Source organism: Odocoileus virginianus, chromosome 17 (assembly GCF_023699985.2).
Source record: "Odocoileus virginianus isolate 20LAN1187 ecotype Illinois chromosome 17, Ovbor_1.2, whole genome shotgun sequence".
Taxonomy (NCBI): Eukaryota; Metazoa; Chordata; class Mammalia; order Artiodactyla; family Cervidae; genus Odocoileus; species Odocoileus virginianus.
The window spans coordinates 46,569,706-46,585,700 of record NC_069690.1 but is presented as its reverse complement, the minus strand read 5'-3'; the positions used below and the strand labels follow the sequence as shown (position 1 = coordinate 46,585,700).

Sequence of the window (15,995 nt, the reverse complement as noted above, 5' to 3'; positions counted from 1 at the left end):
CCTGCGCTGCACTTCCGGAACATGGGACTGGCATCCTGCAGAGGGGCCTTGGCGGAGCCGGGGACCCCTCAGCCCCACCCGGTGGGCCTCAGATCCCCCCAAAGTGGGGTCCAGGTGGCCCTGCACCACTGCCTTCCAGAAGTGGCCTGGGGGAGGAGGGAGGTGACCCCACCGCCATAGAGACTGCGGCTGTACGGGCTGGGCATCCACAGTGCCTGGGGTGGGGGTGGGGGCAGCTGCATCCCCATCTGTCTGTGCTGCTCAGAGTCACAGCGGTTTTCCCAAGGGTCACCCCGGCCTGCTTGGGGGGCTCAAAGCCCTCACATCTGGTCCACAGCCTCACTCATACTTTAGTCTCCAGCAGTGACTGCCTGCTAATGGCCTCGCAGGGCCCCTCCCAGACAGACAGATGGACAGATGCACACACATGCATGCACACACACACATGCACAGCTGAGCCGCCTGCCCACAGGGAGGTGCCCTTCCTCAGATGTGAGTCCCCCCTGCTGTCTATTTTTTGGACTCCCAGGGCTTCCCCAGAACAGTTGGGGCCCCTTGGAGCTGGGTGGTGTCAGCCGGTCAGGGAGTTGCCCGTGTACCCTCTGGTCACCGGCTCTGGGCTCTGTTGAGGCTCGGCGTCACGGCCTGTGTGGCCTGTCTGCCGCCCACTATCCGAGGGGTGGCGAGCACCTGGCCCCAGGGGTCTGCAGGTGGGATGTGGCCCTGCTGGCCCTCAGGCCGGGGTTCAGCTTGGGGAAAGTGTCTGCTGCCCGTAGGATCATCCTGCTGACGGCTGGCCTCTGGGGGGCAGACACAGGGGCTTCACTGGGCAGCAGTAGCCCCGCAGAGTTAGCAGGACGCCTGGTCTCCCACGGGCCCTGCTGGGGAGGGAGGGCCTGGTGGCGGGCAGCCGCTCCCCGCTGGCAGGTGACAGAGCTGCCCTTCTCGACAGGGGGACCTCAAGGGCTACCTGCGGAGCTGTCGGGTGGCCGAGTCCATGGCGCCCGACCCCCTGACCCTGCAGCGCATGGCCTGTGAGGTGGCCTGTGGCGTCCTGCACCTGCATCGCAACAACTATGTGCACAGGTGAGGGCGGGGCCGGCCCACGGGCTCTCAGCCTGGCCTCCACCCCTGCTCTGGAAGCTGCAGGAGGAGGGCCGTCCTCTCGGGACCACCATGCAAAGGGATTTTATCAAATAAAAAGCACCAGGCAGAGGGGAGCTGGACACCTGCTTCTGCAGGAGGGTTAATCCAGGGGACGCACACTGTCTGGCTAGCCTGGGCAAGTACGTGGTAGGGCTGAGACCTGTCCTTTGTCCCCACGGTGGTCAGCACTGCCCAGTGGCCCCATGCTGGCCCCCGCTCTCCTCTGTCTCCCTCAGGCCCGGGGGGAGGGGTGGCTCTGTCCTGTTTCCCACCCTGGCCCCCAAAGTCAGAAAGATGGGCCAGGGTCCGGCCTAGGGGGGCGTGCCTGAAGAAGTGGCGATGGACGTGGCCCCGCCAGCCCCGGACAGCACACGGGCCGTCCTCCCCAACAATATCCTGGTGCTGAGTGATGACACACCAACTCCAGCATCAGTGATTTTGTTGAAGAGGGCAGCTGCCAGCCTCCCGACTGCCTGCCGAGCCCAGCCCAGCCTAGCCCACCCCACCCCAAGCACTCATCTGTGGCCCCCAGCACAGCTGCACTTTGGCTGAGGTGTGCTGAGCCCACGTTTGCCCCAGTGTCTTGGGCCCCAGACTCCCATGGGGCCATCAGGCAGGCAGGGGAGAAGCCAGTAGCCAAGGCTGGCCTTGGGTGGGAGATAAAGGTGGGCGTGAGTGGTTCTGCTGGGCGGGCACTCCACAGCACCTCCTGCTTGGGGCCCTGTGTGGACAGGGCCGGGGCAGGACCTGTGGCTCTCCATTTCTCCACTGACGCTTGCCTCCAGGGAGCGGAGGGTGGCAGTGTAGTGGGCCGGAGCAGACTGCTGTGTCCCTGGGCTGGCGCGCCCCCAAGGGACAGGTCAGCAGACTGGTGTCTGAGGAGAAGCAGGGGAGTGGATCGGCTTCCAGTGAGGGAGGCCCCACCCAAGGAGAGCCCTTGGGTACCTTGCAGCCGGCCCTGGGGCTCATTTTCCTTGTCTGCATTCTAATGTGCGTTGCCCCGTCCACTCAGACCCTCGAAGTGTCCAGGCTGGGGCTCTGGGCAGGGGGAGGGTGGGTGCGCAGCCTCTTGGATGCCCCTTTTCCCTCACCCACCAAACTGAGCCCAGGACACCCTCGGCGACAAGCAGCCCAGTCCCCTTGCTGTCCCAGGTGCCCCAACCCGGCACTGCCGGCTGACCCCACCCTCCCACCCCCCAGTGACCTTGCCCTGAGGAACTGTCTGCTCACGGCTGACCTGACGGTCAAGATCGGCGACTACGGCCTGTCTCACGGCAAATACAGGGTGAGTGGGGGGGGCCGGACCAGGGCAGGGCCGCCCGCGCAGGGCCCAGGGGTGACCCTGTCGCACATGCCAACAGGAGGACTACTTCGTGACGGCTGACCAGCTGTGGGTGCCGCTGCGCTGGATCGCGCCTGAGCTGGTGGACGAGGTGCACTCCAACCTGCTGGTGGTGGACCAGACCAAGGCCAGCAACGTGTGGTGAGTGTGAGCCCGGCGCCCCTGTGAAGACGCCACAACGCTCTGCCTGTCTGCGACCGCAGCCCTCATGGCGGCCCCGCCCGGTGCCGAGTGCATGTCCCGTGAGGACCTGGGGCACTGAGGGGCTGAGTCCCACCTGCCCACCCGCAGGCTCCCTGGCGTTGGAGGGGATGCAGACTGGCCACGTGTGGGAGGCTGTGCTTGTCTGTCCAGCCCTGTTGCCCTGTAGGAGGTGGCCAAACACGGCCCCAGGTGAGGTCGTGGGGGTTCTGGAGCCATGACCAAGGCTCATGGCAGCGGGGCGGGCAGAGCTGAAGGGCCTGTGGAGGAAGCCCTGCCCCTCCTGTCCCCTCACAGGATCTACTGGGCCAATGCCTGGAGATGGCAGGGTAGAGTAGCAAGTTGAGACGTGGGGCATCGTGGTAGCACCTGTTCCCATGTGAGGGGTGGGTAGGGGCTGGGGGTCTCCTGTGACCACAGCCTGGAGGCACTAGGCTGGGCAGGTGTTTGGACCCAGCACTGCAGCCTCTAGAGGCTTGGCCATGGTGGTCCCCCGTTCCTGGCCTTGACCCATCTCTGCTTTCCCCTCCTGTGCCCTTCCAGCCTGAGGCCTGTCCGGCCTCCCTCTGCTCCTGATGAACCCTCAGGGCCTGGATCCAGGGTTCAGCCCTCCTTCCTCCAGGGGTCTCCCCTGAACCATTAATTCTGCCCCCGACACGGACACTCCATTTCCCCGCTCGACTCTCCATGTGGCTGACTCTCCCCTGCCTGCTTGCTCACCCACACTGACTGGTGTCCCCAGATGACTTTGGCCAAGGCCACTGTGACTTCTCTGTTGCCAAACCTGGTCTGTCCCTTGTGCCCCTAGCCTCCCAGGAAGGCCTGGAGTCCCCAGGAGCTGGCGGAAGCCACCACCCACTGGAAGGATCCCAGTTGCCTTCTCCCAGCCCTCAGTGCGCTGACTGCCTGGCCAGTTCCCTTGGCCCACTCATGCTGGCTAGGGTGTCCCTAGGCCCCCCAACTCCCTTCCTCCAGCCTCCGCAGGAGCCTGGTGGGACTGGGAGCTTCTCCAGGGCAGCTCCTGCCCCTGGCAGTGTCTGAGTTTCAGCCCGGCATGGGAATGAATGAATGAATGAACAAATGGACTTGGCTGGTGGGAGGCCAGTCTGGCTTTTATTTGTCCAGGCACCCTGGGCATGGGCTCGGACCTGCCCAGGTGGCACGTCCTGCCCATTTACTGAAGGAAGGCGCTGTCTTCTGGTCACGGGTGTGATGATGGGAGCTGCCCTTGGCACCCAAGGCCTCGAGAACACTTGGACAGCCCTCTGATAGCCGTCATCCTCACAGGTCCCTAGGCGTGACCATCTGGGAACTCTTCGAACTGGGAGCGCAGCCCTACCCCCACCACTCGGACCGGCAGGTGCTGGCCTATGCTGTCCGAGAACAGCAGCTCAAGCTGCCCAAGCCTCAGCTGCAGCTGACCCTCTCCGACCGCTGGTGAGGCCCCCGGTGCCAGGCAGGGGCGAGGTGTCCTTGGCGGGAAGGCCAAGGCAGAGAGGAGTGCTCTGGGTCCCTGGAGCCTAAGCGGCTCTTCCTGACCACCTGGGTTTCCAGTTCACCCTGGCTGCCCCCTGGCTAACAGTGACCTCTGGGCCACCTTCCGGGCCCTCGGTGAAATGTCTTCTTTACCCAAAACACAAATTTGCCTGCAGGCCTGGCAGGGATGAATGGGCTCAGGGAACGGTACCCTGATCCATGCCATCGCCCACATCACTGAGCCCATTTTAGGAGACTCCCTTAACTACCCCCAGGGGCTCTTGAGTGTGAGCAGGAGGGGAACCCAGACTGGCTGGGGGCAGACTGGCTCACTCCTTGGGGGCTGGGGTCCTGGATGGGCAGTACCACCTGTGTGTGGGGAGGCAGGGGCTGAGCCCCAGGGCATCCCTTCCCGCAGGTACGAGGTGATGCAGTTCTGCTGGCTGCAGCCTGAGCAGCGGCCGACGGCCGAGGAGGTGCACCTGCTACTGTCCTACCTGTGCGCCAAGGGCGCCACCGAGGCGGAGGAGGAATTCGAGCGGCGCTGGCGCTCACTGCGGCCCGGTGGGGGCAGCGCGGGTGCCGGGCTAGGGGTGGCAGGCCTGGCCCTGGGGGGCACGGGTGAGCTGCTCGCCACCTCCTCCTTCCCGCTGCTGGAGCAGTTCGCTGGCGACGGCTTCCACGCGGAGGGCGACGACGTGCTGACAGTGACTGAGACCAGCCACGGCCTTAACTTCGAGTACAAGTGGGAAGCGGGCCGCGGCGCCGAGGCCTTCCCGCCACCAGAGGGCGCCCTGAGCCCGGGCCGAGAAGCGCGCCTGCAGGAGCTCTGTGTCCCGGATGGCGCGCCCCCGGGCGTGGTGCCGGTGCTCAGCGCTCACAGCCCCTCGGTGGGCAGTGAGTACTTCATCCGCCTGGAAGACCCCGCGCCTGCCGCGGACCATGACCCCGACTGCACTGGCTGTGCCCCCAGCACGCTTGCCGCCGCCCTGCGCCCCGATGGTAGTGACCACGATGAAGACTCCGACGGGAGCACGGCCGCCTCGCTGGTCATGGAGCCGCTGCTCGGCCACGCGCCGCCCGCGGATGGCCCCTGGGGCCACTGCGACTACTACCCATGCAAGAGCCACGCCCGTGACCTTTCCTGCGCCTCCCGCTCACCCTCACCAGAGACACCGATGCTGGCGGAGCCTGGAGCCGAGGATATCGACTGGGGCGTGGGGGCCTTCTGTCCCCCATTCTTTGAGGACCCACTGGGCATATCCCCCTCGCGGAGCTCTGGGGACCGACTATCCCCAGGTGGGGAGGAGCTGGGGGAGGCTGAGGCGTCCAGAGCTGCCCAGTACAGACACTGGAGCTCCAACGTGTCTGCCAACAACAACAGCGGCAGTCGAGCGCCGGAATCCTGGCTCCCAGGCCTCTCAGGCTACACGGACTGCTGCCCTGGTGTGAAGCAGACCTTGTGGGCCATCCCTGAGCTGGGCCATCCTCTGACCCCAGAGGTTCCCAGAGAGTCTCTCCTTGGGCCAAAGGGGGCCTCCTTGGGTCAGGAGCTGGGCCACTGCCTTGGCCTCCCCCATCTGTATCCTGCTGAGGGCCTGACACCTGCCCCCTGCCTGGTCGCCTCCCCCTGGGCAGAGGCAGCCATAAGCGGGGGTGACAGCCCCCAGGCAGAGCCCAGGCTTGCAGAGGAGGCCGAGGGGTCTGCTGGACTCCAACTGCCCCTTCCCTCCATCCCATCCCCATCCCAAGAGGGAGCCCCACTTCCTGCCGAGGAGGCCAGCACCCCGCCCACCCTGCCTGCCTCACCCACGCCCACTGGCAGCCAGGCACCTGCCACTGAGCCAGCCCAGACCCTCGACAGCGACAGCGGTAGCAGCTCCCCTGAGCTGGAGGCTCCAGGGAGTGAAGATGAGGACACGACCGAGGCCACTTCTGGTGTCTTCACTGACTTGTCCAGCGACGGCCCACAGGCTGAGAAACTAGACGTGACACCAGCTTTCCGCTCCCTGCAGAAGCAGGTGGGGACCCCCGACTCCTTGGACTCCCTGGACATCCCGTCCTCGGCCAGTGATGGCGGCTGTGAGGTCTTCAGCCCATTAGCTGTCAGCACCCCTGGCGGGCAGCTCCGAGCCCTGGACAGCGGCTATGACACGGAGAACTACGAGTCCCCAGAGTTCATACTCAAGGAGGCACATGAGCCCTGTGAGCCCGAGGCCTTTGGGGAGCTGGCCTCAGAGGGTGAGAGCCCGGGGCCCGAGACTCGGCTCTCTGCCTCCCTAGGTGGCCTCAGCGAGAAGAATCCCTACCGCGACTCTGCCTACTTCTCAGACCTGGATACGGAGCCAGAGCCCCCCGTGGGCCCCACGGAGAAGCACGGAGGTGTCCCAGTCCCCAGGCCGGAGCCTGATCTGGAGAGCCCGAAGAGCCCCAGGCTGCAGTCTGCACAGCCCTCCCCTGAGCTGGGGGCCCCCGGGGAGGCACAGGGTGCTGGCCCCAGGGAGGTGCCACCACTGCCACTGTCACTGCCTGAGGACTCTTCCCCAGAGCCAAGCGCCTGCCCCACAGGCCCCAGGCAGGAGCCTCCCTGGCCCCAAGACCCAGTCCAGGTGCCGCCCATGCCCAACCCCGTGAGTTCTAAGATATTCTTGCTGACTCCAGTCCGGCCAAGCTCAGAAAGCCACCGCCCAGAGCTCCAGGAGACCCTGGGACTGCTGTCAGGTTCGAACCTGCAGGAACAGACAGGGGGCTCAGGTGCCTCCAGAACCCCGCTCTGCCTGGCCCTGCCCGGACTCCCCACGGCCCCAGAGGGGCGGCCGGAGGAGGAAGAGGAGGACAGCGAGGACAGCGATGAGTCAGACGAAGAGCTCCGCTGCTACAGCATCCAGGAGCCGAGCGAGGAGAGCGAGGAGGAGGTGCCGCCCGTGCCAGTGGTGGTGGCGGAGAGCCAGAGCGCACGCAACCTGCGCAGCCTGCTTAAGATGCCAAGCCTGCTGTCCGAGGCCTTCTGCGAGGACCTGGAGCGCAAGAAGAAAGCTGTGTCCTTCTTCGACGACGTCACTGTCTACCTCTTTGACCAGGTGGGCAGCCACCCTGGGCTTGGGGTGGGGAGAGGGGGTCTGCGGTGGGACTGGAAGACTTGGGCGACAAGTGTCGCTTTGATTCCCCCAGGAAAGCCCCACCCGAGAGCTCGGGGAGCCCTTCCCTGGTGCCAAGGAGTCACCCCCCACGTTCCCACCGGGCAGCCCAGGCTCCCCCAGTGTCTCCTGCCGGCCACGGCGGGCTGACCCCTCCCCCGAAGGCCCTGCGACTGAACAGGGTGAGCTAGGGGCGGGGCGAGGCGGAGGGGCGGGCCCTGGTGGAGGTGGGGCGAGGCGGAGGGGCGGACCCTGGTGGAGGCGGGGCGTGACATTACACTCTGGGCGGGGTCTCCCCATCCCATCCACAACTGACTGCAGGTTTCTCGCAGACGGAGAGTTCGAGTGGAATGATGGTCTCATGCTGACGCCGGCCCAGGAGCCGGCCTCGTGCATCCCCGCCGAGACTGCCAAGTCCGTCGCGCCCAGCCCCTTCTCGCGCTTCACCGTCTCACCAGCGCCTGCGTCCCGCTTCTCCATCACGCATGTCTCCGACTCGGACTCCGGGTCCGTGGGAGGTAAGGCACCCGTTGGGCGCCGAGGCCCTGGGCTCATTATTTCTTGTTTTCGGGACAAGCTCAGTTTTCAGATGGGGGAACGGAGGCTCGGAGAGGTCAAGTCACGTCCGGCCTGTTCATTGTGGCCACCTTGGCGTGTGTCCTCTCTTCCCTGGGGAGATGTAGTGCCCCAGACAGAGCTGGCTGGGCCCTCCTAGGACTAGGCTAGGTGCCCGCCCCCTCCCAGCACATCTCAGATCTGATGGCCCTCGTCCAGGGGAGGTGGTGGTGGTTCAGGTTCCCAGGTGGTTCAGGCCCTGCTTAGGGGCCTTAGCTCACCCCTCCTTCCAAGTTCCACTCCTGCAGCCTCAGACCAAGTGGGCTCATCCCTGCCCGGTTGCCCTCACCTCTCACCCCCATTCTGCTGGGCTTCCCAGAAAGCTCAGCCCCACTAGGATGCCCCTAGTCATCTTGTCCCCCAGGCAGACCCAGCCCTTCCCCCAGCTGCCCTTGACCTGCGGCTGCAGCTACTAGGGAAGGACCTGCCCGCCTGTCACAGTGTGTCCTTAATGGATGTCTCAGCAAGCACAGCTCACCAGGAGGCGGGTGTGTGATCCTGGCCAGCCCAGTACTGTTTGGGTCTGTTAGGGGAATTTCAGAGGGCTGATGCTGAGTTTTGTTGGGCCAGGTCCTTGGTGATGCAGTAGGAAGGCTAAATTAGCTCCCACCTAGACAAGCAGGCTGAGAGGCCTGTTGGAGCCTCAGCTGTTCAGTGGCCCCTAAGCCAGGGATCGAGGCCAGGTGGGAGTCCCTGAATCCCCAGTGTTTCCTCACTCATGTGTTTGCCAGGTCCTACAGCAGGTGCTGGGGGCAGCTGTAAAGAGGCTTGAGCCCCAGGCGGCCCCTGTCCCCCCTTGGAGCCTCTGCTGGTCCTGTCCCTGGCAGCAGCGAGGATGGACTGAGTGGTGGGGACTTTGATCCTGGCCGTGGTCAGCAGCAGCAGCTTCCAGCGCTTTGGTGCCCCCCCTTGCCGCACCCTGCAGGAGCAGGGCAGGATGAGGCCCCTCTCTGGCCCTGGACGGTGGCGCATCTGTGCACGGCAGCTCCGTGCTGCCCTGGGGGCAAGATCTGTCCTGGACACTTGGGTTTGCTGCTAGCCCCTAGGGATGCCCTACAACCCCCCCACCCCCCACAGCTGCCCCCTCCGCCCTGGCCCCTGCTGTCAGACTGCTTGGCCCTGCCCATGGTTCCTATGGTGCACTGCAGGCCGCTGTGTCCCCGCTGCAGGTGAGAGGGCAGGCACAGGCCTGCTGGGGCGGCCTCTGCCTGCTTCGCCCCTTCTGCCGGTTCAGGGTTGCAAGAAGAGGTCACCTGGCTCACGTGCCCCTGCTCCAAGTCGGTGGCTGTTTCCCCTTCACTGAATCAGCTAGACCGTAAGCGCTCCCTTCCTACAGGGTCTGGGCCGGCTCCTGCCGGTCCCGCTGGAGCCCTGCGAAGGGGCCAAGCTGGGCAGCCCGAAAGATGGGGGGCTTTCAGGTCGCAGTCTTGCCACTGCAGCCCCGTCTGGAGGTGCCCATGGCTTCCCTCTGCAAGGTAGTGCCCAGCCCTGCCCAGCTGCCAAAGCAATGTGGGTGCACCCCATGGTCAACGTCAGGGGGTTGCTGCTGCAGGAGCGGGGGCAGTGGGAAGGGGTGGGGCAGCACACGGAGTATTTTTGTAACTGCTGTTGTCAGAGCAAACTGAAATGGGACGCTTTTAAGTTATTGTTGCCAAAGAGACGTAAAGTTTATTGTTGCTTTTGGGGTGTGGGCGGGGACTTGTTTTGGGTTTTCTGTTTATTAGTTTGAGGCTTAGGATGCTGGTACAATGATCTTGTTCCTTTTTTGTCTGTTTTTTAAGAGAAATCAAAGCTAAGGAAAAAGCCTTCATGCTAAGCGTGTGGTTCTTTTGGAGTCTGCAGATGAAGCCCTGGGCAGAACGGGGCCTGGGCTGTGCTGGGGTGGGGGTTGGGGGGGGGGTCCCTGTAGTCCCTTGTGACCACTGGGTGGGGGCAGGAGGGAGGCCACCCTCTTCACCCCGATGTCCTTGGCACACCTTGGTGAGGGGGACAGTGACCTTGGGCCCCCAGTGTGCCTGGGTGGGGGTGTCTTCCCAGAGCAGGGCAGAGGGACTGACGCCTGCAGCCCTCGCATCCAGCCTGGTAAGCTGGCCCTGCCTAGCAGGGCAGGGGGACCCCTCTGGGAAGCTCTTCCCCCTTTCCCTCAGCACGGAGCGGTGGGGGGAGGGGTGGTGAGCCAGGAGCAAGGTGGGGTGTGAGGAGGTGGGGCACCTGTGCACCCCCACCTCGACCATCTGTCTTAGGACCTCGCCTCGCTCCACCTGGCCTGCCTCCAGCTTCCGCCAGGTGAGAGACCTCCGGAGCCCCCCCACCCCATCCTGGCTTTGTGTTCTGGGGTGGGGGCAGGCTGAAGGTGGTGCAGGGCTTCTGAGCACCTCCTTGGAGGGTCTGGGAGGTGAGCGAGCACTGCCTGGGACATCGCCTGAGGTAAGGACTGCTGTCAGCAACGTGGTTAGCTTGGCTATATCTCAGCCTCAAACGTCAAATACCATGGACCCAGAAAAGTTTCTAAAATCTTGTATTTCGGCTGAAATAGGGAAGCAGCCAGGGCATCAAGGGGGGAAGCCCACTCAGACGTCCTGGGCCAGGACCGCCTCAATGGCACGCAGCTCGGGGACCCAGGACACAGCACTGACCCCTCCTTGGGGCCAGGGAGGAGAGGCGGGCCCCTGCAGCCATTTCTGGGTAGGAGTTCGGGTATGGGCAGGGAGAAGCCCCCCAAACTGCCCGTGGGCACAGGGAGACCCAGCAGAGCCCCAGGCACGAGTCTGCCAGGAGGTTACGTGTTCTTAATAAATCCGTCTTCTGAGAAAACGGGGCAGACTCTCCCCTCCCCGCGCCCTTGTGTCCTGCCTGCAGGCACGCACAGGTGAGTGGCCTTGTGATTGACTGGACAGGGGCTCCCCTTGAGTTCCTCCCCAAGCTGACGGGATGGCCTTCCATGCACCCTGGAGGCTCCCCGGCCTATACAACAGACATGCCTGGTCCGAAAAGTTGGCCCCAGGGCCCAGGGCCAGCCCCCCTCATTCTCCTTAACCACGGCCCAGGTGCCACCTCCTGACCCTGTGGGAAGAGCCGGGGTCCAGCCCAGACCAGACTGAGGTGGGGGCAGAAGGGTTTGGAAGAAGGGAATTCTCTAACAGGGAACAAGCCTATTGTAACGAAACAGGTTACAGGGCAGGGCAGGGCAGGGGTCCCCACAGGCGGTGGGCGCAGACGCGGCGGTCAGCTGAGGAGCGGGGCAGACCTGTCGTTGGTCACTGTTGGCTTTAGCTGGACGCTGGCGAAGGGGTTCCTGGAGAGAGGAGAGAAGAGCTGTTTCAGTGGTTTTCAGGAGAGGCGCTGAGTGCTGCCCCATGGCTGTGGACAGCACCCCACCCCACCCCCGGTCAGCCTCCCAGCTCAGAGCTGGGGGTGGTGGAGGCCACTGGCAAGAGCCAGGAACTGGCCCCGCCTGCAAGGCCAGCTGAGCCCCAGTGCACCACCCTCTGCTCCCAAAACCTGTCCTGCCTTGAACCGCAGACCCTTCCAGGGCAGGGTGGGTTGGCGTAGGGGGCCCTCTGCTCCCTCCACATGTGCCCCAGTCCTTTCTTTGTGGCCTGAGGCAGCCCCCCACAAGCTGCATCCGAGCTCAGCGTGCAGAACTCCCTGCAAGGCCCAGTGTGCCCCCCGCCACCTGCCTGAGCAGCAGCTGAGCCCGTCTGCAAGGACACGGCCATCGACACACAGAGACAGCTCAGCAGAGCGCACAAGCCCGGCCCATGCACCCCGGGGGCCCCGAGTGGCCGGCCCCACACCCACACGACAGACAGAAGGCGCAGGCAGTCGTGGCGAAGGGGCTGGCAGGGGTGGACGCCCACAGCCCCTGCAGAGGGGCTGACTGTCTCCTCAGAGAGGAGCCGTGTCCACCCCTGGGTGCCGAGACGGCGGCGGACGGACAGACAGATGCGCCAGACAAGGGGCTGAGACAGAACGAGAGGAGCACACGGCGGGGCCGGTGTCTGGCCTCAAGCTCACAGAGGCTGCTCCTCCTTGGGTTCCCAATGGGCTCAGAGGACCCCGCCGGGGCGGGGACGACACAGGACAGCAGGCAGTCCCGGGGTGACAGCACAGATGGCACGGAGGACACGGAGGGCTCAGCACGAACGGAGCCGTTACCTGGGGTGGCAGTGGCCTCCGGCGTGGCCGGGCGTCCGTGGGAGCTGGGCAGGCACTCCATCCAGGTGCCCAGGAAGGGAGCACGAGGAGGGGCACCCTCGTGTTCGCCTGAGGACCTGGCACTTTCTGAAACACTGAGGCACATTGGACTCAGCTGTTTAAGGGACAACTAGGGAGAAGAGGCCGACACAGCACAGCGTGGCTTCCATGTCTCCAAGACGCTGCCCGACAGTTGGCAGCACCCACGCCGGTCTCGGTTGCACCCCTGCCTTGGCACATCTGCACCCAGCTGGTGGGGCCGCGGGCTTCCCCGCTCAGGGCCTTGCTGGTCTCCTTGGTTCTGGTCTGTGCAGATACGCTTCGGGCAGGGACTGCCTGGCAGTTCTGCTGTGACCAGGGTCATGGCCCCTGGGACAGGGTGCAAGGCAGCCATGGGGGCTGCTGCCCTGATGGGACTCTGGTCCTGGAGGAGGGCTCTATGTCCTTGGCTGTCCCCAGCCAGGGTCAGGGCAGGTGGTTCCGGGGGGCCTAGAAGTGGGGCAGGTTTGTCCATCCAGAGCTGGGGACCCAGCAGAAGTGGGGACCCAGAGAAGGGAGGATGGCACATGTGCTGATCAGAGTCGGGGGCAGAAGGGGGCGCTGGCCAAGTGTGTCCCGACATACCTACAGTCTCATCAGAAAATGTCGGTGACCAGCCTTGTGTAAGTTAACGAAGTCAGAATGCACCCTCACACCCTATACAAAAACAACACTCAAAATGGTGTAAAGTCTTAAATACACCATAAAACTCCTAGAAGAAAACATAGGCAAAATATTCTCTGACATTAAACCATACCAATGTTTTCTTAGTCTCCCAAGGCAACAGAAGCAATAGCAAAAACAAATCAATGAGACCTAATCAAACTTACCAACTTTTGCACAAAGGAAACTGTAAACAGACAACCTACGGACTGGGAGAAAACATCTGCAAATGATGTGACTGACAAGGGCTTAACTTCCAAAATATACGAGCAGCTCATGTACCTCAACAGCAAAAAAACCCAATCAATAAGTGGACAGACCTAAGTAGATGTTTGTCCAAAGAAAACACACAGATGGCTGAGAGACATGAGCAAAGATGCTCAACACATCACTAATTATTAGAGAAATGCAAATCAAAACTACACTGAGGTACCAACCTCTACAAATAACAAATGGTAGAGTGAAACTGGTACAGACACTATGGGAAACAGTATGGAGGCTCCTCAAAAAACTAAACTAGAGTTGCCATGTGACCTAGTAATCCCACTCCTGAGCATATATCCCAAGGAAACTGGAATTCAAAAAGATACACGGACCCCTATGTTCATAGCAGTACTATTCACAATAGCCAAGACACAGAAAAACCTAAATGTCCATTGACAGATGAATGAATTAAAAATGATTATATATACAATGGAATATTACTCAGCCATAAAAAATAACGGAATAATGCTATTTTGCAGCAACATGAATAGATCTAGAAATTATACTAAGTAAATCAGAAAGACATGTCACATGATACCACTTATAAGTAGAATTAAAAAAATGATACAAATGAATTTACCTACAGAAGAGAAACAGACTCACAGAGAACAGAGGTGTGGTTGTTTGCCAAGGGGGGGAGGGATGGGTCCAGAGTTTGGGATTAACAGCTGAAAATTATTATTTACAGAATGGATAAACAAGGTCCTGCAGTATCCTATGATAAACTATCGAAAAATAATATAAAAAAGAATATATATATGTATAAATTAATCACTTTGCTATATGACAGAAATTAACACAGCACTATAAATCAGCTACACTTTAATTTAAAAAAAGGATTAGTAAAGTAATTAGCCTCCAACTAATAAAAATTAAAAAAATAAAAAAAAAAAAAAAAAAAAAAAAGGATTGGTGGCAAACCCACATTGTCACCTGCAGCAGGAAGATCTTCCCCAAGAGGCTGCCTGGCTCTGAGCCACACTGTCTTTTTATCTCCTTGCCCGAAACAGTGCGACCATGGAAGCGTGTGCTGTGTACACCCTGCAGGGAAAACAGTGTGACCATGGAAGCGTGTGCTGTGTACACCCTGAAGGGAAAACAGTGTGACCATGGAAGCGTGTGCTGTGTACACCCTGAAGGGAAAACAGTGTGACCATGGAAGCGTGTGCTGTGTACACCCTGCAAGGTTAGAGGAAGCAGGTGGTGGCTGCAATCGCTCCAGGCCTCTGGAGCAACTCTCTCCTGCAAGCCCTGGCCAGAGACCCCGGGGTGGGACACCCCTACCTTTCAGCACCAGAGGAAAGGGCAAGGCCCCCATGGGTGCCCACTACCTTCTGGAACATTCTGTGAAAGAACAAGCTTATAAGCCATTCCAAGAACACCTTAGTGACCCAGGGTGGGTGGCTGGGGTCAATGCTGGGATGACCAAATAGGACAAGATTTGGACTGGGGCCACTGTTGATCTTTCTGTCCTGCAAATGTCTGTCACGGCCAGGGGCGGATGCTGGGGCCAGTCAACAGCAGACCACCCAGACATGGAACAAGCACCTCTTAACCCAAACGGGAGATGTCAGAGTGTGCGAGGGTCAGAGCTGTCAGGATGCCAGGGCTCTTCCCCCAAGGAGGGCCATGAAGCACTCTGGCAGAGGAGCAGGGGCTGGGTTCTGTCCCCCTCCTGAGCAGGGACATGGGGACAGCGGCAGCTTTTACATGGATCCATTTGCATTCTTGGATGGGGGCAGGCCTGAAGTCCTGGGTGTGGTGAAGGCAGGAGTGAGCTAGCCCCCTGCCCCTGGTCCCCACTGCCCAGTCCTCTGCAGACCGCCTGGCCTGACAGGGTGGGACCCTTGCAGCCGAGCAGCGTTCGGGTCCAGCCTCCTGAAGACGTTGGTCACTGAGGATTTGGGGGAACCGCCTTGGGTTATCTTCTGAATCCACTTCTTGAATGAGAAAGGGGGTGGTTCTGAGAACACCCAGGCAGCACGAAGTGCAGCTTGTACCCTGGAGCGACTCCGGAGCAGGAGGCATGGAGGAGTTACAGCGCGTATTCCAACTTGGCCCAGATGTTTTCTTCTTACCACGTGTTTTCCATAGCTTCAGAACGTTGGCCCTTCTGGACTTGATTTGGTCTCTTCCCCAGAGCTGTGAGCTTGGGCAAAGCCGAGCAAGGTCCCGCAGCCAAACAGCGGTGCCTTGTGACACCCCTGCCCTGGGACAACCACCAGGACAGGCAGGCCCCGCGGCCACTGTGCTGTGTGCTTCCCAGTCCACCGTGCCCCCGGGGCTCCACTCCAGGCAGATGCCGCACCAGCCTCCCTGGGCCTTCACCCCCTCTCAGTACCTCCAGGGGAGCAGATCTGCTGGGCCCTGATAACTCAGAGGGACCACAAGGGCAGCAGAATGGGGGCTGCTCGGCTGGGGGCAGGAGATGCAGGTGTCTCAGAGCATCTCGTCACGGGAGGGACAGAGGCAGGGGGGAGGAGGGCCCAGGACGCTCACGCTAAGCCGGCATCCAAGTCATTTCCCCCCCACACTGCGATCTGAGGAGCACTTGTCTCCAGTTATCCAGGAATTACACTGCAGCTCAGGAGAAGGGTAGCAACATAAATAAACACCAAACAACGGATAAACTACTTGTGGTTCAGTAGTTAGGACTCTGCACTTCCAGGGCCAGGGGCCTGGGTTTGATCTCTGGATGGGGAACCAAGATCTCACAAGCCACGCAGTGTGGCCAAAACCAAACCCAAAACCAAACCCAACAAAGGCAGCAAAGAAGAGGGAGGGTCCAGGCCCTGCTAGAGTGGCCCGGCTGCCCGTAGGGAGGTCAGCATCACGGTGACAAGCAAGGGGGTGAAGGGACCGCCATCTTTGTAAAGGGCCATGTGCCAGCTTCACGCGGCAATCCTCCCAGGGAG

The 15,995-nt window shown here is 61.6% G+C and overlaps 2 protein-coding genes across 6 annotated transcripts in view; one reads left to right on the top strand and one right to left on the bottom strand.

The window, feature by feature from the left end:
• The window catches only part of AATK (apoptosis associated tyrosine kinase), a 40,151-nt gene extending 30,429 nt beyond the window's left edge, over positions 1-9,722 (top strand). For all 4 annotated transcript variants that reach the window (XM_070479708.1, XM_020875706.2, XM_070479709.1 and 1 more), the window contains exons 7-14: positions 953-1,086; positions 2,347-2,431; positions 2,508-2,629; positions 3,977-4,126; positions 4,584-7,245; positions 7,337-7,484; positions 7,635-7,820; positions 8,649-9,722. In XM_070479708.1, the coding sequence (XP_070335809.1) occupies positions 953-1,086; positions 2,347-2,431; positions 2,508-2,629; positions 3,977-4,126; positions 4,584-7,245; positions 7,337-7,484; positions 7,635-7,820; positions 8,649-8,689 (3,528 nt within the window). In that variant the 3' untranslated portion in view covers positions 8,690-9,722. The remainder of the gene's footprint in view (positions 1-952; positions 1,087-2,346; positions 2,432-2,507; positions 2,630-3,976; positions 4,127-4,583; positions 7,246-7,336; positions 7,485-7,634; positions 7,821-8,648) is intronic.
• Positions 9,723-10,418: 696 nt separating this feature from the next.
• BAIAP2 (BAR/IMD domain containing adaptor protein 2) overlaps positions 10,419-15,995 on the bottom strand; it is a 63,607-nt gene continuing 58,030 nt past the window's right edge. For both annotated transcript variants that reach the window (XM_020875723.2, XM_020875720.2), the window contains one exon: positions 10,419-11,212. Coding sequence is in view for 1 of the 2 variants with exons in the window: in XM_020875720.2 (XP_020731379.1) it covers positions 11,143-11,212 (70 nt within the window). In the remaining variant the exon portion in view is untranslated. The remainder of the gene's footprint in view (positions 11,213-15,995) is intronic.